Source organism: Mesoplodon mirus (assembly GCF_964341445.2).
Source record: "Mesoplodon mirus genome assembly, chromosome: 5".
Classification (NCBI taxonomy): domain Eukaryota; kingdom Metazoa; phylum Chordata; class Mammalia; order Artiodactyla; family Ziphiidae; genus Mesoplodon; species Mesoplodon mirus.
In genome coordinates, this window is record NC_138980.1 from 58,553,021 (window position 1) to 58,576,738 (window position 23,718).

The following is a 23,718-nucleotide window of genomic DNA, read 5'->3' on the forward strand; positions in this document are numbered from 1 at the left end:
GTGCTCACGGGTGGGAGGAAACCTTGAGACTATGCTCTTTTTACAAATGGAAAAAACTACAGCCCAAAGAGGGGATGAGATGGCTTGGGGCCCCTCAGGGAAGAAGCGGTAGGGTCTTCACCTGGGCCCAGGCTTCCCCACCGCAAGCTCAGAGCCAGTTCATGTCCCTTCCCTGTGCCTCTACCAGTTCACGCCCTTCTGTGGCTCATAAGGACAGGACCCAGGGCAAGGCTCCCAAATGCAGGGCCAAGCAAGGGCCAGGCTGATGCCATCAATGCAGGAGTTGGGGCGGGGGGGCAAGCTGGGGATGGAAGGCACCGCCTGCAGAGGGGATGGCGCTCAGCTCCAGGGCACCCAGGCCAGGCTGGACCGTCCATCCCATGCTAACACAGCTTCTTAAATTTCCAAGACAAGGCAGAAGTGCAGACTCTTATGTGAAATCTCCTAATGTTTAAATGTTGACAACTAATTTACATTTTAAAAAGACACTCTGTGAGTGAAACAAAACAAATCTGGGGGCTGGCTGTGGCCTATGGGCCCCAGTTTGCCATCTCTGGCTTCAGGGAATCAGCTTCTACCAAACGCTTGGTCCCCTTTTCCTGGTCCATTTCAGACGCCAGAACGTAGAGAATCTCAGCATTGGGGTCTTAAACCAAATGGAACCCCATTCTCCTTAGAGAGGAAGGGGATAGTGGTGAAGTACGGATGAGGCCGGGGCTCCTTCTGAAGCTCCAAATGATCTCAGCTCAGGGGCCTGGGGTGGGGTGAGAAACCTCCTGGGATGTAAACTGTCAGGACCTCCAGGGTAACAGCCACCCTGCCTTCTCCAGGAAACACTTTCTCTTGTCCAGCAACCATTTAATTATTTCAAAAGCCTTCCGATGTGTACTTTTTATGAGTGTCTCTTGCTCTGAGCACAGGGGCTTAAGGCCAGGGGCAGCACCCAGAGAACCTACCTAACTGGGAATTATAAACCTAAATGGCCACTGAACACAGCTGGGGATGAGAGCTGTAGGCTATGTATAAAATCTCTCCACTGTAAGGGAAACAACAGCTCAGGTGATAAGTGGTCACAGGTTCTTGGCTTTTATGTTGGGGTTCTCAGAGAGTAGTGGGGATTGGGGAGAACTGGGGAGCCCATGTCCTGCCTATAGAGGGAGCTGCTCCCCATCTCTAGGTGGTGGAAACACTGGTGTAGTGTTGCCAGCTCCGATTTTTCAAGAGAAGCCAGATTTTGGATGAAATCACTTGATTTTTAAGTGTTGAACTATAAATACCAGTTTAAAAGAGTCTGGGGGCCAACACTATGGAGGCTGAAGTCTCTGTGATGGAGGGGCCTGGGGACCCTGAGGGCCCTCCTCTCCTCCAGCAGCCCCAGAGAGAGGGCGAGATGCCGTACCTCTCCATAGCCACACCTCTCCAGCATCTCGTCGGACGTGTATCTGGAATGAGGCTCGTAGGAAATGAGGTCGGGGCGTTGTACCTCGTAGATGGACTTAACCTTGGGGAGAGCTGCCAGGTCTTTGTAATTAAGGATCTCATTATCCACTTTAGCCTGAGGAAGAGGGAAATGGACAGGAAAGAAGCAGAAAGATAAGTGGGAAAGGGGAGAGGAAACAAAAGCCAGGCATAGAGGGGGATGAGCTTCTCCAGCTAGGATGGAAGACTCACAGAATGTGAGAATAAGACAGGTCATTCATTCCACCTGGGCTCACATTGACACCACATTGACAGAACATATGTGTGAGGTCCTGTGCTATATAGGAATGATCTCCTCCAAATGTCAGGATGCCTCTGTGAAGTAAGTGTCAATATTATTCTTATTTTTTAGGACAAAAAATTTTTTAAGTTTGTATGGAAACACAAAAGACCCCAAATAGCCAAAACAATTATGAGAAAGAAAAATGGAGCTGGAGGAATCAGGCTCCCTGACTTCAGACTATACTACAAAGCTACAGTCATCAAAACAGTATGGTACTGGCACAAAGACAGAAATATAGATCAATGGGACAGGAGAGAAATGCCAGAAATAAACCCACACACCTATGGTCAATTAATCTATTGACAAAGGAGGCAAGAATATACAATGGAGAAAAGACAGTCTCTTCAATGAGTGGTGCTGTGAAAACTGGATACCTACATGTAAAAGAATGAAATTCAAAAGAATCTAAATATACATTTCTCCAAAGAAGACATACAGGTGGCCAAAAAGCACATGAAAAGGTGCTCAACATCACTAATTATTAAAGAAACATAAATCAAAACTATAATGAGGTATCACCTTATACCAGTCAGAATGGCCATCATCAAAAAGTCTACAAACAATAAATGCTGGAAAAGGTGTGGAGAAAAGGGAACCCTCCTACACTGTTGGTGGGAATGTAAATTGGTACAGCCACTATGGAGAACAGTATGGAGGTTCCTCAGAAAACTAAAAATAGAACTACCATATGATCCAGCAATCCTACTCCTGAGCATATATCTGGAGAAAACCATAATTCGAAAAGATACATGCACCCCAGTGTTCATAGCAGCACTATTTACAATAGTCAAGACAAGGAAGCAACCTAAATGTCCATTGACAGAGGAATGGATAAAGAAGACATGGTACATGTATACAATGGAATTATTACTCAGCCATAAAAAAGAGTGAAATAATGCTATTTGCAGCAACGTGGACAGACCTGGAGATTGTCATGCTGGGTGAAGTAAGTCAGACAGAGAAAGACAAATATCATATGATATCACTTATATGTGTAATCTAGAAGGATGATACAGATGAATTTATTTGCAGAATAGAAACAGACTCACAGACTTCGATGGTTGCCAAGGGGGAAAGGTGGGAGCGGGGAGGAATAGACTGGGAGTTTGGGATTGACATATACACACTACTATACATGGAATGGACAGTCAACAGGGACCTGCTGTATAGCACAGGGAACTCTACTCAATATTCTGTAATAACCTATATGGGAAAAGAATCTGAAAAAGGATGGATATATCTGTATGTATAGCTAAGTCACTTTAGCTGACTTAGCTATGGTACACCTGTACACCTGAAGTTGACACAACATTGTAAATCAACTATACTCCAACATAAAATAAAAAGTAAATTAAAAAAATATGATTCCTATTTTCCAGATGAGGAAACTGAGGCTCAAAAGATTCTGCAACTTGTACCACTTAGCCAGTAGGGCTGAATCCAGCCTTCCAAACCCCACACAGTGAGGGCATCTTCATTCACAGCATCCTTGAAGAAGATGATGAAGATTGTAAAGACAGAATTAATCACGGCAGTAAAACACTAGCTAACACTTGATGACCACTTATTGTGAGCCAGACTCCATCCTAAGTCCCTTATATGGTTTAACTCCATTAATCCATACAACCACCAACTCTAATAGTACATACTAATATTATCCTCGTTTTTGCATAAGGAAACAGGCACAGAGAAATCAGTGAACTCGCCCAAGGTCACAGCTAGTAAGTAGCTGTACCAGAATTCAAACCCAGGCAGTCTAGCCTGGGAGCATGCCCCCTCCACTGGCCTCTCCTGGCTTCCCAGGATGGCGAGTTCACTGTCTTAACAACTGGCAGAGGGCTGCACTCAGAGAGCTGCTCCTCGCATCAAACTGAAGCGAGCCTCTACCTACCACCTGCCTTGGCCTGAGTTCAACCCTCTAGAACCACAAGGACTTAGACAGCTTCCCCCGCTCAGGACAGCTTCCATCTCGTGGCTCCCAAAGCCACGTCCTTTCCACATCTGCATCCTCCAGCCATTCCCTCTGTTTCTGGTCACCCAGTTTCTGCTATGGTCAGTCAGGATCTGTCCCCCAAAACCCCTGTGGCTTACAAGGTCATGAGATGAGGTAGATTAAGAGAGAATCCAAGGAGACTGTATTATCCTATAACGTTCTCCCAGTGTCTGGGGGGCCAGGTAAGTCTCAGGGCCAAGACTCCCATAGAGAGAGCAACTTTCATAAAGACCTTGGGACTGTTGATGTTTTAAACACTTCCCAAGGCCCTTCCACTCCTTCATACCCATCCCATCCCACTGCTGTCTGGGCACCGTGCTGTTCATTGTCTGCTCACCCGAGACACACTGCCCACTCCTCCTGGCCCTGGTCTGAGCTTGAGGTCCCACGGACTGTGTCACAGGCTCCCTGGCTTTCAGCTGGGTTTGGCTAATGAGAGGCACCTGCAGGCTGAGGCTGAGTGGAGAGAGGGGCTGTGTACATGTCTCCCTTGCACCCGCCCTGCCCGGCCGTGATGGACTCGGCTCCTGTCCCGGCTGCTCTGCCACAGATGCAGCTCTGGCCAGCCCTTCCCTTTAGGCTTAGGGTGGTGACAGCCTCCTGCTGTTGCTGACTCTGGATGCCACACTAGGTCTTATGGATCCCCTGACCCTGCCCACAGTTCTGTACACACTCCCTCCACACTTAAACCCTTTGAGGTGTGCCATCTCATTTCTGCCAGAGACTGCCCAGGCCAGACACCCACAACTGTACCAATTTGGCGGGGTGTGGGTAGAGGGAACCTTATTAGGAGAGTCCACTTGCTGAATTAACTGCTGCCTTTTATCATGGGATGTTAGATTTTGACCTTGAGAGCTCTTGGCATCTTACAAACTTGTCAATATTTATCTGGGCACTTTACTCCAAACCTCAAAAATACTAAATTTATATTTCTTCCTATACTTCCTTGTTTACTGGGTTATAAATGAGCCTTAGGTCTGGAGGCATAGGGATGGAACAGAGGCATCCTAACATAATTAGCCAGGAAGGAAGGAAGAGGACACATTGGGCTGGAGATGATTCCAGCAGTCAGTGGGGAGTGGAGCAAAGTTTGAAAGAACTTGCCCCCTCCAGGTTCACTGATCATTCTATTTTAATACCAAACCTCCATATTTATGAACACTGAACCAATACTGGATCTCTCTGCCTGTTACTAAATGTCCCAAAAGTGGTTGGATGGATTCTTCCCTGAATTTGGAAACCATGTGTGGAATGGTCTAACTTAAAACATGGCTCACATGACAAGGGCAGTCATTCCCCAGAGCAGCTGGAGGTGGGAGCAGGAGAATACAGGAGGGGAGACACAGGCCAATGCTGGGATATGCCAGGGGTAACTGGTCTCAGTGGATAAGCCCCCATTTGAAGGGCACAATGGCAGGTGTCTCCAGCTGCTGCTGTTCATCTGTAGCAGGGCTGCTTCTCACAGGGGCAACTCTACGAGCTTCCTCCAGAATGCCAGGGTGAATGTCATCTGGGCCTAACTTATTTCACAAAATTTAAGGCGGCTTCCCGGAAGCACAGGGAGGCCAGCTAGCGGGTAGTGGCATTCTATGCAGCTGTGTGTGTCTGGTAACGCTCTTCTGGAGACATGCTCACTTTTGTCAGTAACCTTCTCACCCTGTAGGCCCTGAAACTAAGCTCATTAATCCTACTGTGGTCTGGCCCCATTCACAGCACCAGGGGAGCTATCATCTCTCTTGTTCTGGACTGGAATCTTCAAGGAGGACAGCCTGTGATCAAAGTCTCTTATCTTTTGTGGGAGCCACATGGCCGTGCTGACCCATGTTGAAGCTGCAGTCAATGATAACTCTTAGGTCTTTTTTTCATTTGAACAGAGGAAGAAAGGAAAGGAAATAGTCTCATCAATGGGCATTATCCAGGGATCAAGGATGAAACTGAATGTGGATCTGGAGTGAAAAAACGATCAAGTAATGGTGGGCAGGGCCTACTCAGGGCTGGCTTGTTTGGGGACTGTCTCTAGAGCTTCTCATGAGGAGTGGGTTTCCTGCTCTGGACCACTTCCCTCCTTTCTGGTCTTCATGGCCCTTTGACATGAGAAAGGCTGCAAAGGTTTGCTGACTGCCAGGCCCCTCCCCTGCTCACTGCAGTCCTCTCCGGCTCTGCCTTCCTCACCTCCGTTACCTAATTTCTGTTTATCTCTCAGGCGTGGGCTTAACTGTTTCTTCCTCAGGACTCTTCTCCCAACTGGTCCTAGACTGTCAGGTCCCTCTGTCCATCTGCAGCATCATCAGAGCACCCTGCACCTTTTCTCCCTAGCACTTATTAGAATGGCATCTGATTATCCATGGACTTATGGGGTCAATGTCATGAGGACAGGCATCAGGCGGGTGCAGCTCGCCAGAGCCCAGCACTTAGCCCAGAGGAGACATTCAGCATGCATTTGCTTAATGAATGAATGAATAAATTACATATCCAAGGGACCTGTGAGGTCATCTGACTCAACTCTTGTCCGTTCTGCCACATCCCTGCAAATGAGGAGTGTCTCTGTGTTTGAATGCTTCTGGGGCTGGGAACTCAGATACATGCGCGTAGTTTGCTCCATCCCTGGACTTCTCACATGACTAGAAAGCTCTTCTTTATGTTTGCAGCAAACCCTTTATAGTCATGTTTCCACATTCATATGGCTTCTTCCTCCTGTCTGCCTCTTTATCACACGCCACTATCTCCACATCAACATCCCACCCAAGACCCACTCCAAACACCACTCTGACCCAAATTTCACTTTGCCCTGGTCTCAAGGACTCAGGGGGAAGAGGCACATCATATTGGTTTCAGAGCTTCTACTGAACTTGATGTTATCCCTGTAACTATTTACAAGGCTGTGGGTTCTGTGAGGGTCTGTGTCTTAACCTGTCCCCGACTGCATCCTCAGGACCTAGCACGGAGTCTAGCACATGACAGGCACACACTAGATATTGGCTGGATGGAAACCTGACTGCTGTCTTTGGCTGTCCTTAGAGACTCTTTAATTAACAGGCCTGGGGATGAGCAAGGCTGTTCAGTGGCTGAAAAGTGATACATACGCAGATGACTCGGTTGGGTGACCCGATGCTAGATCCAGGGGGTGAGATGGAAGTTTCAGACGTCCGCCTATGCTGTGGGAGAGATGAAGACAGAGGGTGAGAGACGGCATCTCCAGCCTTGTGGGGAGGGGGGAGATGGGGCTATAAGAACGCAGTTCTTCGGGGAACATTAGCAATACTGCTAGAAGCACTCTCTGGCTGTTTCTGTCTCTTTATTTTCTGCCTTTTTAATCAATATCTGCTTGTGAATGAAATTGGAAATGCACAGGACTTTATGCTGTTGAACAGGATTTTTTTTAACATATTTTAATTGGCCTCTTAGATAGGAAGCTACTCATAAAACTCTTCATTTTGGCTTATCCCAGTCAATAATGTATTTACTTTAAATGAATAAAACTGGTTATCATCATTCCTTAGCAGTTTGTTTATACAAAACATAAAGGTAGGTTAAACGTCATGTAATTGCACAACATACTGATTCTTTTTATAGTGTATCCATTGCAAAATGACATCAACCTAAGTGAGAAACTTACAAAATCTTTCTCTGGACAATGGCAATGATGGACTAATGGCTCCTTTAACAGAACAGCACAAAGTTTATCTTGCTGCATCTAAGAGCGTGATGTGGTTAAAAAAGTAAACAGATTGGAAATCAAGGACCACTGGTAAACTATGCGATTTTAGGGATCCTGAATTCCTGATCTGTGAAATGCAGGGGCTGGTCTCAAGGACTGCTACATTCCCTTCCAGACCTCTCATCCTGCAATTTAAAGCATTCTAAGTTGCACTATATAGCACTGTCTCCCAAACTGTAGATTGCGAACTAGTGTGGCTCTGGGGAGATGAATTTTGGCAGAAAATTTGATAATACTGAGTCACAGAGTGAGAGAATAAAATGTAAAATTCTATTTCAGTCCTCTTGGTTAGATCAAGGAGGAAGTCTTAATTTGGTCCTAATACATTTCAATAACAATTGCTAATTCCACCTTCCACACCTCACCCCCCTCCCTCCTTTTTTTTTAAATAAAGAAAGTTCAGGTAACATGATTTAGCTAGAATTTCTAAGAGTTACTGTTAAGAAATATTTCATTTTCAATGAATTTACTTTAGGGTTAACCTTCTATTTATAAAAAATAATACTGGTTTTCCACTGGGTGATATAAAGTTTTATTTTAAAATAAGTTTGATTAAGTAAAAAGTAGTGAGTTGATGTAAAGAAAAAAATGAAGCATATAATAATACGGGTGATACACAGATACAGCAAAAAGCATCGGGGTTGTAGAGGGATAACTGAAATTTGAGAAATGCCAACAAAGAGAAGGAAACTGTGGAAGAAAAGGACAATAAGGTTTTCTTATACCTTAAAAGGGAGAGGCCTTGGAAGAAACAGGGGAAAAAACTCACAGCTCAAAAAAAAATATGCATCAATAGACCAGCTCTTTCACAAATGAAACAGATGAGATGGCAAAGGGGATAATGTTTAACCAGCTGGTCAGAAACTGTACACGTGTTTTTAGTTGAGATTCTAGCAGGTAACTTTAATAGCGTCCCAAGGGCCAAGTTGATATCTGGGGGCCAGAGTGTAGAGACACCCCAACACACAACCCAGGTCTCCCCTCCATACCATCGAAGACTCAGGAGCTGTGCCCCACCCCTCCTGCAGTCCTTGGATCAAGAACTCAGATTCACAGGACTTCCTAGTACTTGTCAGAGCACAGTCATTCAGAGGGACACAGGACCTCAGCTGCTCTAGCGTGTGCCTGGGGACGCTGGCTGTGCTTCTGCCTGGCTGCATTACTGTGGGCAAGTCACCGCCCTCTTTAAGGCCTTGGTTTTCTCACAAGCAAAGCAAAGACACAATTCCTAACCCACCTGCCCAATGGTGTTAAATCAAATCAGACGGTGGCTGTGAAGATGCCTTGCAAACTGTCAATTTCTGTGACAATTTTAACCACTGTTATTAATGACCTTCAGCTGGGGAAAAACCATGGCCTACGTGCCTCAGAGAGGTCACCATCTTGGTAAGTAATGGGAAGGGTATAGCCTCACCCCAGAAACACTGAAAACTCACATTCATACAGTGCTTTACCGTTTTCAAAGTGCTCTCACATTCAACGTCTTAATCCCTTCAAAAACCCCATGAGGTGGATGTTACTATTAAAGAAATCCAAGGATACAGGCACACATTTGAAAGTGTACACACTAAGGAATGACTCTCTAGTAAAGCACAGTGCCCCCAGCCTGCAGCTAGAAGTAGCTGGTTTGGTATCACCACCAGCTTGCTTACCTTTAACTTCTTCTCTGCCCGGGCTGCCTGTTTGCAGATGGGGTGCCAAACCTCAGAGCCTAAGGGGCCAGGAAAATAACAAAACCTCAGACCTTTCATGCCTACTAGAATTTGGGGTCTCTCTCCATCCTCCACCTCCGTTTACTCCCCTGGCAGGGCATGTGCCCTGCACAGCAGCCAGGAGGACCCCCTGGTTTTCAGATCTCTGCCGCCACATCGATTCGACCACCCGTGCACTCTGCCTGTCCAAACCCTGCCCTTCCTCGAGGTCCACCTCTCACATGACACCCTGTGACCCTTCTTACCTGCCAGCTGGGAGTGACTTCTCTCTCCTCTATGATCCATCGTTCTTCGTATCATTCCCAGCACATACGGCCTTAAAACATAGTAGCTTGTGGATTTATCACTCCCACTAAATTAAGAGCTCCTTCTGGGTGGGAGCTGAGCTTTCTTCATTGCTGGGTCTCCCATGGCATCCAGCATGGGGCTTTGCTCTCAGCAGAGGCCCCGTACATGTTTGTGGGATGATTCCATGAGTGGACGATTGGCAGTGAGTGACACAGAGCAGGTGGTCAATGAATGAATGAATGAATGAATGGCAGTGGAGGTGAAATAAAGTGACAGACTGCGGTGAACTCCAGCCTTCCTTTCTCTTCCAAGACTTACGACAGTCTACCAGAGCTATCACATTTAAGGGGAGGGGGTGTCATGATGTATATTCTGCTAGAGAGCACTATCCTGACCTGCTAATTTCTAAGAGACTCCAGACTCTTCAAACTTAGCATATTCGGCTGCCCACATTCTATTGTGGATGGGGGTCCAGTTGGCCAGCCCCAAATCGGAGAGGCCAATTTGGAAAGGCATGAGCAACAGGTGGCTGGTCACGTGTTGAGGAGAAGCCCCAAATATTACACATTCCCCAAAGAAAGGACAGGTGTCCTGGATTAGAGGGAAAAATAGGAACATATTATCCCTCTGGTGCCACTGCTCTTGTAATCAACCCTAAAAGGAAAGGAGCCAGCAAATGGCTAGATTCCTGAGCACCCAGATGGCATTTGTTTGTCTGACTTCGTTTTTAGGATATCTTTTCCATTATGGTTTGTTGCCTGGAACCCCTAGGACTGGATACTGGCTAAGTGACAGGGGGGTGGTGTAAGGTTGAACAATGAGGCCTAAAAACATGGTGCTGAGAGGAGGGGCCCAAAGTAAGGAGCCCTGCTGGGGCTCTGCTCCGGCCCAGTTTCTTCATCTGAATAACAACGAGGTGGGCTTTGGATGGTCTGGGAGATTATATCTTAAAAATTCTGGGCTTCCCTGGTGGCGCAGTGGTTGAGAGTCCGCCTGCCGATGCAGGGGACACGGGTTCGTGCCCCGGTCCGGGAAGATCCCACATGCCGCGGAGCGGCTGGGCCCATGAGCCATGGCCGCTGAGCCTGCGCGTCCGGAGCCTGTGCTCCGCAACAGGAGAGGCCACAACAGTGAGAAGCCCATGTAATGCAAAAAAAAAAAAAAAAAAATCTAATTCTAGGGCCAGTTTTGTCACTTGTGGGATGGGGCTCTCTGATTCTTGTTTGCTGATGTTCTTGGGTGTTCCTAATTGGTTCTGTATGAGATTACTTCCTTCTAATGTAAAGTGCAATGGCTCTCACAGCCCAGTAGAGGGACTCTGGGTCTGCAGCTTGATCCGGCAATCTTAGGGTGTGTCCACTACCAAGTGGTGGGGTTGGGATCCTAGCTTCGGGAATTATTAGGGAGAGCATTTCTGGTCCTCTCCGAGTTGCTGCTGAATCCACCAGAAGCTGTTTATTGCAGTGGCTCTGGCAGGAAGCACATGTTACAGGTCACTGTAGGAAATGGATGAGGTGGACACAGATGCCTCAGAAGGTTGTGAGATTAAGTGAAAGAGGCACATGGAAGATCAAAGGTCAGACAGAGGTTCTCAGAGGGGGAAACGGTGTGTAAAGCGAGGGCATCAGACCAGATGGTCTCTCCATGCCATTGACGTATCTGTTCTGAAATAAGGCTGAAACCACAGATGGCTTCAGCATTCTGCATACTGGAAAGCAGGTTTTTATAAGTGTGTGTGGGGGGTGGATGGGCGGGGGAGGGATCAAAAGGGAGAAAGAAACTATAATTAATTAGAAATTTTAAAAAATCAGAAGTTTGGGTTTTGGCAGTATATCATTTAAATTAAAGAGGGAAAGGATTTGTTGGAGGTTAGCAATAAACTTAGATAAATGAAGGTAAGACAAGACGATTTGTTCATGAAGACCCCTGTAAGATTAGGGTCTGCACATGTCATCAGTCAATAGCTCTCATCCGAAAGCACTACCTGATTCAGAAATGAATGAGTGACTGGTTGGATCCCATCTTTGTATTTTAGAAAAAGAGACAGACTGATATGCACCCACAGGACAATGGTAATCAGGATGGAGAGGCGACTCAAAATTAGGCCCTAAGGCAGGGTCTTCTCCATGGAGAAGAGAAGACATAACAGAATGGGGAAAAGGGGTTTTGAATATTTTAATGCCTCTCTGTGGGAAGAGAGATTAACTTGCTCATCATGTCTTATAAAGTAGAACAAAGATTAAGGGCAGGGGAGTGGGAAGTACAAAGTTTTGGGTGTAAGATAGGATCAAGGATGTATTGTACAACATGGGGAGTATAGCCAATATTTTGTAATAACTGTAAATGGAAAGTAACTTTTCAAAACTGTATAAAAATGAATTAAAAGATTTTTAAAAATTGAGAAGAAAAGGAATTAAGGGCAGAAGTTTCAGAGAAGGAAATTTTAACATCTGAAGACTGAATGGGTTCATTCTGAAAGTGAGCTACCTGCCCCTGGAAGTATTTAAGCACACATTGGGTAGATAAATGCTCAGCTGGGATATTGCTGAGGAGACACATCATGTGGTATTACACTAACGGACATTTACTAACCCTCCAAACCCTTGGATTCTGTTTCCAACTTAACAGGCTCTTCTATGTAGAAAAGAATAATTTTTTAGGCCCTATCCAACAATCTTGACCAGAATCTAGGTTCAATAATAAGGGGCAGGGTTCACACTTGTTTTATCTACAGATATACCTGCAGGGACTGCAGATTCTAAATAAATACTCATTGAGTTAATGAATAAACTAAAGAAACGTGATATCCTATTTTAGGCCAATTGCACTCTCTAAGCTGGACTCAGAGATTTGGACAACGAGTATAATCTAGATTCTGATTGGACAGCTACAATTCCAGATTGAGTGCCTATAAGAATAGTTACTGGATTGGGGTTTGTTACAATGAGACCTGCGGACCACCTGTCCAGCAGCCTGGTAAAATGCAGATTCCTGCCTCCAGCCTCATCCCCCAAGAGCCCCTGAAGTCAATCTCCTAGAGGTGGGGCCTGGGAATCTGCAGGTTTAACAAACTCCCCAGGTGATTTATGACTCTAAATTGGAGAACCACAGGGCTAAATTCCAGTTAATACTCTGAATCTGTTCCCCTGGAATGTCATGGGATAAAGAAACCAATGTTACAAGACAGAACTCTTTAACTTGGAAGAATTCAACACTTTTTGCTTGTTAGACTCCTGATTCCACGAGTTACGTGCTCATCCTCTGAGACTATCACCCACAATTTCAGATTCTGCAGTTAAAACCTCCTGTAAATGTGATGGAAGTGAAGGATTAGCTATTTCTGTATCAGCTGACTCAGAGATAGAAACCTAGATCTCCAAAACTGTCCCTCAGCCAGGCATTAAGGCTGTTTTTAATCCTTAGCGGAGTCAGCATTCAGCCTTCTCTCTCTGACTGGTTACAGCATACCCCATACCTGTAACACGGTGGATTATTTAAGGTTTGGGGACCCACCCACCTCTCTGCCAGGCCTGTAAATTCAATTTGCTAACACCTTTTTTTTTTTTTTTTTTTTTTTGCATTAGTGGAGATTATAATACCAAAGCTGGAGCTGGTGCCACAGTCTTCCAGAAGCCCAGCCAGGCTTACAGACACAGCAGGGACTGAAACCGGCCCACCCAAAGGTTCTGTTTGGCCAACGCAGTGTTTTTTTGTTTTGAAGTATTTTTGAAGATGAATGTTTTCAGACCCTGAAGGTGGCCAGGGACCCTCCCTGCTGTCTGCCTCCTGGCCTTTCTCGCTCGTTTAAGTAGGCATTGAGTTTTCAGCTTCTGATCCCAGCCAGATTGTTAGGTTTCTTCTCTGGATTTCTCTTGATCATAACAGGGTGAGGTTTCTGAGTTCTGCCTTTATGTTAGAAGCACTATCTTTGTGACACAGCCTTGCTAGGACCTTGGAAAGGCTCCTTTAAAATCTGCACTCGAATAAACAAGTGTGGTGTATCCGTATAATGGAATATTATTCAACTGTAAAAAGGAAGGAAACACTGACACATGGTACAATGTGGATGAATCTGGAAAACATTATGCTAAGTGAAAGAAGATAGACACAAAAGGCCACATCTTTATGAAATACCCAAAATATTCTGTCTTGAGACAGAAAGCAGATTTGTGGCTGCCAGGGGCTCAGGGGAGGGGAATGGGGAGCAACTGCTTAATGGCTATGGGTTTCCTTTTGGGGTGATCAAAATATTTCAGAACTAGATAGAGGTGGTGGTTGCAGAGCATTGTGAATGTACTAAAAGCTACTGAAGTGTTCACTACTCTAAAATGGTTGATTTTATGTGAATATTACCTCAATTAAAAAAATTCCTCCCCACCCCCATCATTAGGGGGACCACTTCTGTGAACCATGGGGCACTCTTCTCTTCACTTGTTACTAAGTGTTCCAATCTCAGCAGGAGGAGAAGAGTGAGCCCTTTTGTTGAATTTGACATGTAATAACAACAATATCATTGCTACAATCTTGGCCACTGGGAAATCTTCACCATATATAAGGTAATTTATGCATTATTTAATGTAATATTCTTAAGAAGTTCCAATCCTGGTTACATCGTTTACTAGCGGCATCGTCTAGAGCAAGTCAGTTACCTCTCTGTGCCTCAATTTTCCCATCTAGAAGATGGGATGATTACAGTACCTGCCTTGTACATTTGTTGTGCGGATTCATGAGTTAATATACGTAGAGCACTGGGAATAGTGTCTGCCAAGAACAGGCACTATGTAAGTGTAGCTGTTGTTATTATCTCCTGTCCCCTACCAAAACCCCCTGTTTGCCAGGATCTAGTTTGGGTGAGGGGAAAGGAGTAATGGAGAGACTTGAAGGTGGTGGGTGGCGTTTACTCTCCTACTCCCAGAGCTGGCGGCTGGCTGAGCGAGGGGCATGCAGCAAGCAGAGGGCTGGCTGGGCAGGTGGAGTCACTGAGCAGAAGCTGGGCTTAGCTGCCGGCGCACCCTCCTGGAAGGTTGGGCTGGTGCCCAGGGATGAGGCACCATGGGAGAAGTGGAAAAGACCGGTTTGCCTGGACCTGACGTGATCAAGTGGGCTTGAAGCTTAATAAAGAGCTTAAGGGAGGAAAGTGCTTGGCTACTGTGATGCTGGTTACCATGGAGGATATCAGGCAGGACAAGCAAAAGAGAATGGCAGTCCCGAGATGCCCAGTAATTCACAGGATACTACTAATAACAGTTAGGACCGTAATTCAAATGTATTGAGTGCTTCATCTGTGTCAGGCACTGAGTAATCGTATTATTCTTATTGTTATGATTATAACTAATATTTAGAGAGTGTCTGTGCCAGGCCTTATGCTATGTACTTTATAACAATGGTAATTGAGTAAAAAATAATAATGATCAATAACATATGCTGAGCCCTGTGCTAAGTGTTATTAATAATGATGGTAATATTGACAGTAACCAGCATTTATTAGTCATGGCTCAGGGGGAATGGCCATTTCTGCACGACTGGGTGTTTATCACGAGCTGGCACTGGTGAAGCTGGTGGTGCCAGGCTCTATGCTAAACCTTTCCCATGCCATTTGCTCATTCAGTCCTCACAAGAGCCCGCTGACATAGGGCCTATGGTTATCACTGTTTTCAGAGAGGGAAACTGGGGTTCGGGGAGCTTAGACGTTTTGCTTGCTCGCCCATCGCTGTCTCCCTGCCCTGGCCTGGGTGTGGACATGCAGCCAAAGTCAGGCTCCTTGGAGTCTCTTTGGGACTTCACTGTGCCCACGGTGCCCGGGAGCTGGCCGTGCCCTCCTTCCCCTGACAGGGAGGCAGTCAGTCTGGACCAGGAGAGCATGAGGCCACGTACAAAAAGCAACAGGGAGAAGACCCACTTGCTGTCCCCGCGGGCCCCTCAACCCGGCTGTGCTGCTCCTGGACTCTCCTAAGTTCTGCGAGCTCATCAGTCCCCTTTTACCTAACGTTGCTTGAGTTGAGTTCCTGCCACCTAAAAAGTCCAGACCAATAAAACATCTCACTGAGCTAACACCTGAGCATCTGACACGTTCCTGACTTGCCCGGCAGGCAATTTTGTTTCCCAGAAAACAGAGGAAGCAACCAGGGAAACTGCTACTCTGGACCTAATTCTGACCAACATGGACAAATTGGCTGGTGAAGTAGATGTGACATGTAACCGGTGAGAAAATCGCCACGCTGTCTTGAGTTTGTGGCATGAGGAGCAAGTTGGGAACAGACTATCTACATACAAACCTTAAGCCACTATGCTGTAATATTTTCTGTATGATTCAAGATGTTTGGTAACCCTAAAAATCTAAAACAAATTTGCAGCTCATCGAGAATTAAAATGCACTCTGTTTAAAATGAAATATGCTTCGAAGACTCAGACTTGAGGAAATGTCAGTTTAGTTCAGTTAACAGGCTATGTTTGAAGAGTCTAAAATTATGTAGCAGGATTGGGGAAACATAAGATTTAAAGTTTTTAAGCATAACTCCTACAACCTAAGCTGTCAGTAGAGAGATCCAATTTAAAATAACAATGTTAAGCTACTAAATTATAGCAACCAATATTACGTTAGTGCCTCTTAAAGTGTGGTTTGATGAGATGTGGAGATGATGACTGAGGGCTGGTGTCCACAGTCCATAATGATGGGCGGCACCTCTCTTGAACATCTATCAGCTCAGCTTATGAGGTACTTGTCAGAGGGAAATGAGGCCTCAGCTAAATACCAATGGCTTCTCCAGCTGAGCCAGAAAGACACACCTCCTGGTACCAGGACCTTATATCATCTAAACTGAAGAAAAAAAATATATGATCTGAAATAGAGTCAGTTATACAAGAGAAGGGTTTGGTGTAATTATCAAAGAAGCTTTCAGGGCTCTGTTCTGGATTTTGCATTAACCCAGAACTAAAGCTTTTCACTTTATTTTGGGCCATGGACAGCTCTGAAAAGTTGATAAAAGCTACAGACCCTGTCCTTAGAGAAACACACCATATGCAAAATCTGGCAAGCAATGCCAGGGGATTCATCAAATTCAGAAGGGCAATTATGAACCACAGGCTAAGAATCCTGATAATAAATGGAAAAAATTGCCTTTAACACACCAAGCAAGACAGGCTAGCTAACCTTGGCTCAGGGATATAACCTGTCTATGAATGGCTTTTAGTTCACAGGGTTGTGAGGATAAAATGAGATACTGCATTTAAAAGTAAAGTGCTTGGCACATAGTAAACGCTCAGCAAATATCAGCGGATGGCATTTATTATTATTATTATCAGAACCTACAATTTGTTATAATACTTTTCCTTAGCAGCAAGATTTGTCCTAGGATCTCATAAATAATTTCCTGCCTGGTGGTTTTAATTGAATATACAAATGAGAGCAGAGACTTATTTGAAAACATACAGCTTAAATCCTATGTTTCCAGTGTTATTCTCTGTCTCAGGTCCGCAGAATAGGAGTGCATTTAGGGTAGACAGAAGGAGAGAAAAAAGCCTACCTTTCCTTTTTCCCAGGTACAGGCATATTTAGAACAAGAGCAAAATCTATCTCACAAACCACATTTTGGGTTTAGAAAAACTCCCACAGATCCAGCAACTGTAACCTTTGTGATATTTGTTTAAGTTTTGCCCTTAACCTGCAGCATTTTGGTTAATATTTTGCTGCATAAAATCAGTGACCTAATTTCCTGGTGAAGCCCAAATGAAGGGTTTGGACAACAAACAGATTAGAAATCTGGCATCTTTACAAAAACAGTTAAAAGACTGCACAACAGAACTTGAAACAAATAAAAGAAAACTTGCTCCTGTCTCCTGGGGCCCCAGAAATTCTTATCCAGACAGATGTCAGACTTCTCCCAATTAGAGCCCATCAGAAAGCCATTACATAGCAATTAAAACACAAACAAACTGACCAAAAGAACCTCCTGAGGCTGGTTGCCAGTAACATAGTATGTCCGGCCACGGGAATGACAAGACTGGTTTTATAAGATTTGCAGGCTTCCTAACACGCTCTCTTGTGTGCACGTCGCTTTGTGGGGCACTTGGCATCTTCACGTTCGTCCTCCCCTCTAATATTCTTGAGGCCCCTGTGGAGAACGCTTGCTCTCTGGGCAGCGGGTATGTGCGCCTGCCTCGGTTTCTCCACCACGTTAATGCTTCCTGCCCTGTGGGCCTTCGCACCTGCTGTTCTCTCTGCCTCCACACTTTTCCCTCCCCTCCTCATCCTCCCACCTCCTACTCAATGTCAAGGTCTTGGCTTGCAATTTCCCTTCCTCGGCAAAGCCTCTCCGGGCCTCCCAGACTAGATGAGGAGCCTTCTAACATACTCCAGTTACTCCCAAACCTCCCCTTCACAGCGTTCATCGCAGCTTGTCACTGCATGTTTGCACTTCTGTTTGATGAAAGTCGGTCTCCCATTCCTGAGAGTAAACTCCACCACGGAAGCAAGCACCCCTGCCTCATTCACCTCCGGGCGCCTGGCACAAGCATGCCCTCAGTTTGAGTGGATGAATGAAAGACAGTGTAATTATCCTCATTTTACAGGTGAAGGAAGAGACCTCAGAGAAAGAAGTTACTTCTCAAGGTCACAGCCCATTAGCAGAAGTGCTGGTGCTTGGATCCAGGAGTCCTCCTGGCTGGTTCTCACCACTCCTATGCTGCCTGGAAGGATAGTTTTCTTGCCATTTCTGGGGAATATAATTTTGAGTCTTGGTACTCCTGCCCGGAGAGGGTGTCCAAGGCAAACACAAGGCCAGCTCTCAGCGGTAGCAGAAACCCCTGGTGGCTGCCACTCCTGAGACGCCCACAGCCCGAGTCAGTGTGACTCTAGCAGTGGATGGCCTGGACCCTCTCATTCCAGGTTCACTCAGCATCCTTCGAGGCAGGTCCTTGAATGCCCTGCAATTACTCCCACTCTCCCAGAAGCCCGGGTTGGGGTGGGGGGCAGGGATGGGGATAATTAAGGAGGAGGGTGACAGGCCCTTCTTTATCACCAAGAATGTCTCCACGTCCTGGAGGCATTTCTGCTGAAGGTTTGATTGTGCATTCTCTCTCATGATGACAAAGCTACTCACTTCATCACTTAACTCTTTCAGCATTCTGTAAAGTTCTGGTCCAAAGCAGGGCTTAGAAGATACTGATACATGAGGACATGAGCCCCAGGAGAGCAGGGAACTTGTGGGACTTGCTCATGGCTACGTCTCCGGTTGTTAGGACAGCACTGGGCACACAGGCGGTGCTCAACAGGTATCTGCTACATGAAGGAACTAAAAAGCTTTCTGTGTGTCAGGAACTTACTATATTGCTATATTATAGGGACTGTTACTAGCCCATTTTACAGCCTAGGCAATAGGGGTTTAGAGAGTTAAGAGATTTACTCAAGGTCAAAAACTTACTAAACAGTGGAGCCAGGATTCAAAGCACTAAATGGGCGATTAGGATTGGGAATTCAGGCAGTAAGGGAAAGACCTTGATTTCTCGTGATATGAACATGAGAGCAGTTTCAACACTAGGAAATATCTTCATCAGAGAAGGGGGAGAGGAATTCATGCAACAAACTTTCAGACCAAGCGCAAAGTCCAGATTCTCAGGGTCCATGAAGATACCATGCAGTTTGCTGAGACTCATGTGGGCTTCCCAGCATATAACACAGGGTCCTGCAGCAGGAACCACTCAGGGACCCAGGCACTGAGGGATCAGTGCTCATGGAAAGGGGGAGGCCTAGTCCTTCAGAGACCTGAGTAGCAGGCAGGGCTCGGGTCTCAGGAGGCAAGATGGGGAGAGCCCTGGAGTGGGAGTCATAAGGCTATGTCCCGCTTTGCCCCCTGTACCCTTGAGCTCTCACGCAAATCTCTTCGTGTCTCTGGGGCTCACTTTCCCCATCTATACAATGAGGGTTGTTACTTTACAGCCTAGAGTGACGTCTGGGATCCATTCACCTCTAATACCTGCATGACTGTACATACAAGTAAGTAGTTGTAGAGTCACAGCATCTTAGAAATGGTCACCTCGCTCAGTCCAACAAAGGAACCCTGCTCTAGCATTCCTAGGAGGTGGCGTGAGATTCTGCTGAATAGCTCTAGGCTGGTGGTTCTCAACCCAGGTTGATTATGCCTCCTGGGGGACAGACATGTGGCAACGTCTGAGATATTTTTGGTTGTCACAATGAGAAGGGGTACGTTATTGGCATCTAGTGGGCAGAGGCCAGGGATGCTACCAAACACCCTGTAGTACACAGGGCAGTCTCCACACGGAAAGATTATCTGACCCCATATGTCAACAGTGCTGAGGTTGAGAAACTGGCTCTAGGCAAAGGGGATTCATTACATGTTGAGGGAACTCCTGGCGTGGGCATGTGTGGCTAGGACAAGCCTGATAGGAAGATATGCTCCTTGTAATGGCCCCCCTGACCTTCCATCTGCCTTGTGGGGAAACTGGGAGGAAGGTTTCTCCCCAAGAAATGCCCTCCCCAAGACGGCTGTTCAAACATCTGCGGGTGGCTAGTACGGCAATTCAGCCAACAGCGATCACCTATAGAGTGAGCGCATGTGGGTCAGTGCCAGGGCTGAGGGGCCAACGTCAGAAGCAAGGTTCTCAGGGAGACGGCCAACGGCTCAATGCAAGCTGGAGGGGACCAGCTGCAAACAAAGGGCTGAGGGGGTTCCAGGAGGAGGGACTAGTGAGTTGTGGGTGGGGCTGGGGCCATCTGGGGAGTTTCTGAAGTGGGCAGTGCCTAAACTGGGCCTACAATGGTAGGCGCTCCAAAGCAAGGCACACAGGACACAGTGCTCAGGAGGCACGCAGGTGAAGAGCGTCTACTTGGAGGCACCAGGGCCATGAGATCATCCGAGGGGCTGAACACCATCCCTGCCACAAGGTCCAGCCTGGCCAGCCCTGCCCACCTCCCACCTCAGCTCTCACCTTCTGGCTGCACCCCGGACACACTGGCTCCTCTCGGTCTCCCACACTTGCCATTTCCTCACCCCCCAGAGGCTGGCAGATTCAGTCCCCTCAGGTTGGCGAATCCCATCCCTCCCCTCTTTGCCCAGTCAACACCCACTCGTCCTTTGAACCCCAGCTCCCGGCCCACTGTCAGGGAACCTTCCCTGCTGCCCTCCCCACCCCGTCCTGTGCTTTCACAGTCCCACACTCCTCCCCTTTGTACAGCTTCTCACAGTTGACAGGTATTTGTGTGACTACTGACCATGGTCCACCTCCCCCCTGGACTACAGGGCAATGGAGGTAGGGTTGAGGTTGGAATACACTGTGGACCTTGGTGCAGAGCCTGCACCTGGTAGGGCCTCGAGAAAGAGTATTTGAATGGACGAAGGAATGATTGAAAGTTGGCTTGGGCAGCTGAAGTGTGGAGTTTGTTCAAGGCAGTTTGAGCCCTCGGTGAGAGGGTGTTAAATCCTAGGCTGAAGTGTGTGTATCTCACGGGTGAGCAGGGATGGGCCCTGGAGACCTCTCGAAAGGGCTCTGCCGAGAACACTGTAAGGCCTGGGAATGATGGACTGGGCAGAGGATGGAGGATTGAGCAGCACCTGGAGACTAATTAGGAGACTGGTGCAAGAATCCTGGGGCCAGAGGGCTGGACCCCGGGAAGTGGCAGAGGGAAAGCAGCTCTGATTTGCTTCTTGGAGACTCTTGTTTCCCTCCCATTCCTTTTGGTGCATCCTGAGAGTCCGTGGGAACACTAAGCAGCAGCCTGTTGTGATGCTCTGAGATGTGGGGGGAAGGGATGGGAGAGGGAGGTGGGGGTATAGGGGCTGTGATGGTGCAGACACTCTGCAACTCAGACATCCTCCTGTTCTCTGACCCCTTGGCCCCAAGCAGTTCAACCTCCCACCCACTGGCAGAGCCAGGCAGTCTGCTCAGAGAACTGCCAGGGAAGCAGGCCAGCCGAGCAGCTGGTGGAGGCACACAGGGACAGAAGGCAGATTACACGTCACTTCACATTAGCCACACCGGCCAATTCCCCGAACCACCCAGAGAGGGGCAAATGAATCACAATTTTGAGGACAAGCCAAAAGCACAGACAACACTGAGATGGAAGGAGACTGTATCTCCTTTCTACTCACGAGTGAATAGGAATGCCTTACAGAGGGTCAGGTTTGCTTACCTGTGAGGTACATCTCCTCTCCTTCGGTGAACATCTGGTGGCAGCGTACACATCTGGCACAGGTTGGGTGGTAGTGCTTCCCTCCTGCCTATGGAAATAAAAAGATAAAAGAGGTCAGACCTGGGGCTGCCATCCAGTGGGGCAGGTTGGGTTTGAACATTTCCTAACTCATTAGTGTCGATGGCATCTTCATGGCCCTGAAGCTGGTTGGGAGTCTATGCAGGGGAGTCCAGAACAGTCTAAAAGTTCACCAGAAGCTTGGTGATTCCATACCATGGGTGTCTGATGGCATTCAGGGGACTTCCCTGGACACCCGTACTTCTACTCCAGCAGTGAAAGGGCCATTTGAAGGCCACCGGTCCTACCTCCTTATTTCCAGATGAGAGAAAACAGCCTTACTTTGAGGACATCCCAGCATGTCCCCAAGAATGGGCCCTTACCACCAGAGGTACCTGACATGGTTTTAAGGGGCACAGAGACCTTCGGTTTAATAACATTGGATCCGTGAAAAAAAGATGTCCTTTTTAATCCTCTATCAATTCTTCAGATTTTTTTTCAAGGAGAAAGTACCAGTTTGGTGAGTATGTCTTTAACATCTATCCAAAACTTACTAATCTACCTTTTTTTTTTATATCTTTATTGGAGTATAATTGCTTTTCAATGGTGTGCTAGTTTCCGCTTTATAACAAAGTGAATCAGTTATACATATACATATGTTCCCGTATCTCTTCCTTCTTGCGTCTCCCTCCCTCCCACCCTCCCTATCCCACCCCTCCAGGTGGTCACAAAGCACAGAGCTGATCTCCCTGTGCTATGCGGCTGCTTCCCACTAGCTATCTACCTTACGCTTGGTAGTGTATATATGTCCATGCCACTCTCTCGCTTTGTCACAGCTTACCCTTCCCCCTCCCCGTATCCTCAAGTCCATTCTCTAGTAGGTCTGTGTCTTTATTCCTGTCTTACCCCTAGGCTCTTCATGACATTTTTTTTTCTTAAATTCCATATATATGTGTTAGCATATGGTATTTGTTTTTCTCCTTCGGACTTACTTCACTCTGTATGACAGACTCTAGGTCCATCCACCTCATTACAAGTAACCTAATTTTGTTTCTTTTTATGGCTGAGTAATATTCCATTGTATATATATGTGCCACATCTTCTAACTTTTTAAGAATAAGAACAGATGTGAGGCTTGGAGCCTCCATTAGGGCTATATTTTCTCAGTCACTGGCAATATGGCAAGTGATCCTGGTTTTCCTATTATATTACATAAGTCTTCTTGTGTGTAAAGGGACCAACTTGAAGATAAGTTATAGCATTAAGAATGAGCACACGAGGCTCATAGGCATGGAAAATATTGCGAGAGTGGCACACTTTTAGGGCTCAGTGGACAAACAAGGGCACCCACAAAGCCAGGACCTGTTGGGGAGTCTCTGACCCTCAGGCCAATCCCATGACTGCTGTACCTGGGAATCTCCACCCCATCCCCAGTTCACCCCAGTCTGACTTTGGTGAGACCCCTTTCCTATTCCCACTTTCCTTCCCTACCCATTATTTCAAGTAAAAATGGAAATGATTTGCAGCTGAGAATTCCTCTCTTGGGGGAAGAAACAACCCTCGGAGGAAGCTGTGACTCAAGGTCCCACTGGAAGCCAGGAGCAATGTTGGAGCTGCTCCCTGGAGGGCTGGTCACCAGTCCAGTGCTCACTTCCAGGCTGACAGTTCTGACACTGTGGTCCCAGCCAAGAGGACCTGGCACATGAGGGCCCTTCACTGGCAGCTCTAGAACTGCTATATGGGAGGGGCTTGGTGCAGCGATTGGGTTGGAAGGTGGGGCTCATTTTGAAGGTATATGTTGCATGTTAAGGCAGGGTTTTATTGGGGGGGCATATAACCTGGGGGAAATTGATGGATACTGTGATGTTGTTAAAGGTCCCCCAGACATCACTTGGTCTGATGTTAATGGGTTCCTTCCAATTCAAAAAGTATAACTGTATAATGCTGACGGCTTCTCCCTGAATCTTTTGGGGTGGGGAAGGGTTGGTTGGGCATGGACTTATCTATTCTGGAGAGATTTGATTTATTCTAAAAATTTAGCAA

At 46.7% G+C, this 23,718-nt stretch overlaps 1 protein-coding gene across 1 annotated transcript in view; it reads right to left on the bottom strand.

Annotated features, from left to right (window-relative positions):
* ABLIM3 (actin binding LIM protein family member 3) overlaps window positions 1-23,718 on the bottom strand; it is a 156,020-nt gene that overhangs the window by 33,010 nt on the left and 99,292 nt on the right. Inside the window, exons 8-11 of the mRNA XM_082622791.1 lie at window positions 21,619-21,706; window positions 9,126-9,184; window positions 6,839-6,910; window positions 1,400-1,555 (exon numbers count right to left, since the gene is read on the bottom strand). Of these exons, the coding sequence (XP_082478917.1) occupies window positions 1,400-1,555; window positions 6,839-6,910; window positions 9,126-9,184; window positions 21,619-21,706 (375 nt within the window). The remainder of the gene's footprint in view (window positions 1-1,399; window positions 1,556-6,838; window positions 6,911-9,125; window positions 9,185-21,618; window positions 21,707-23,718) is intronic.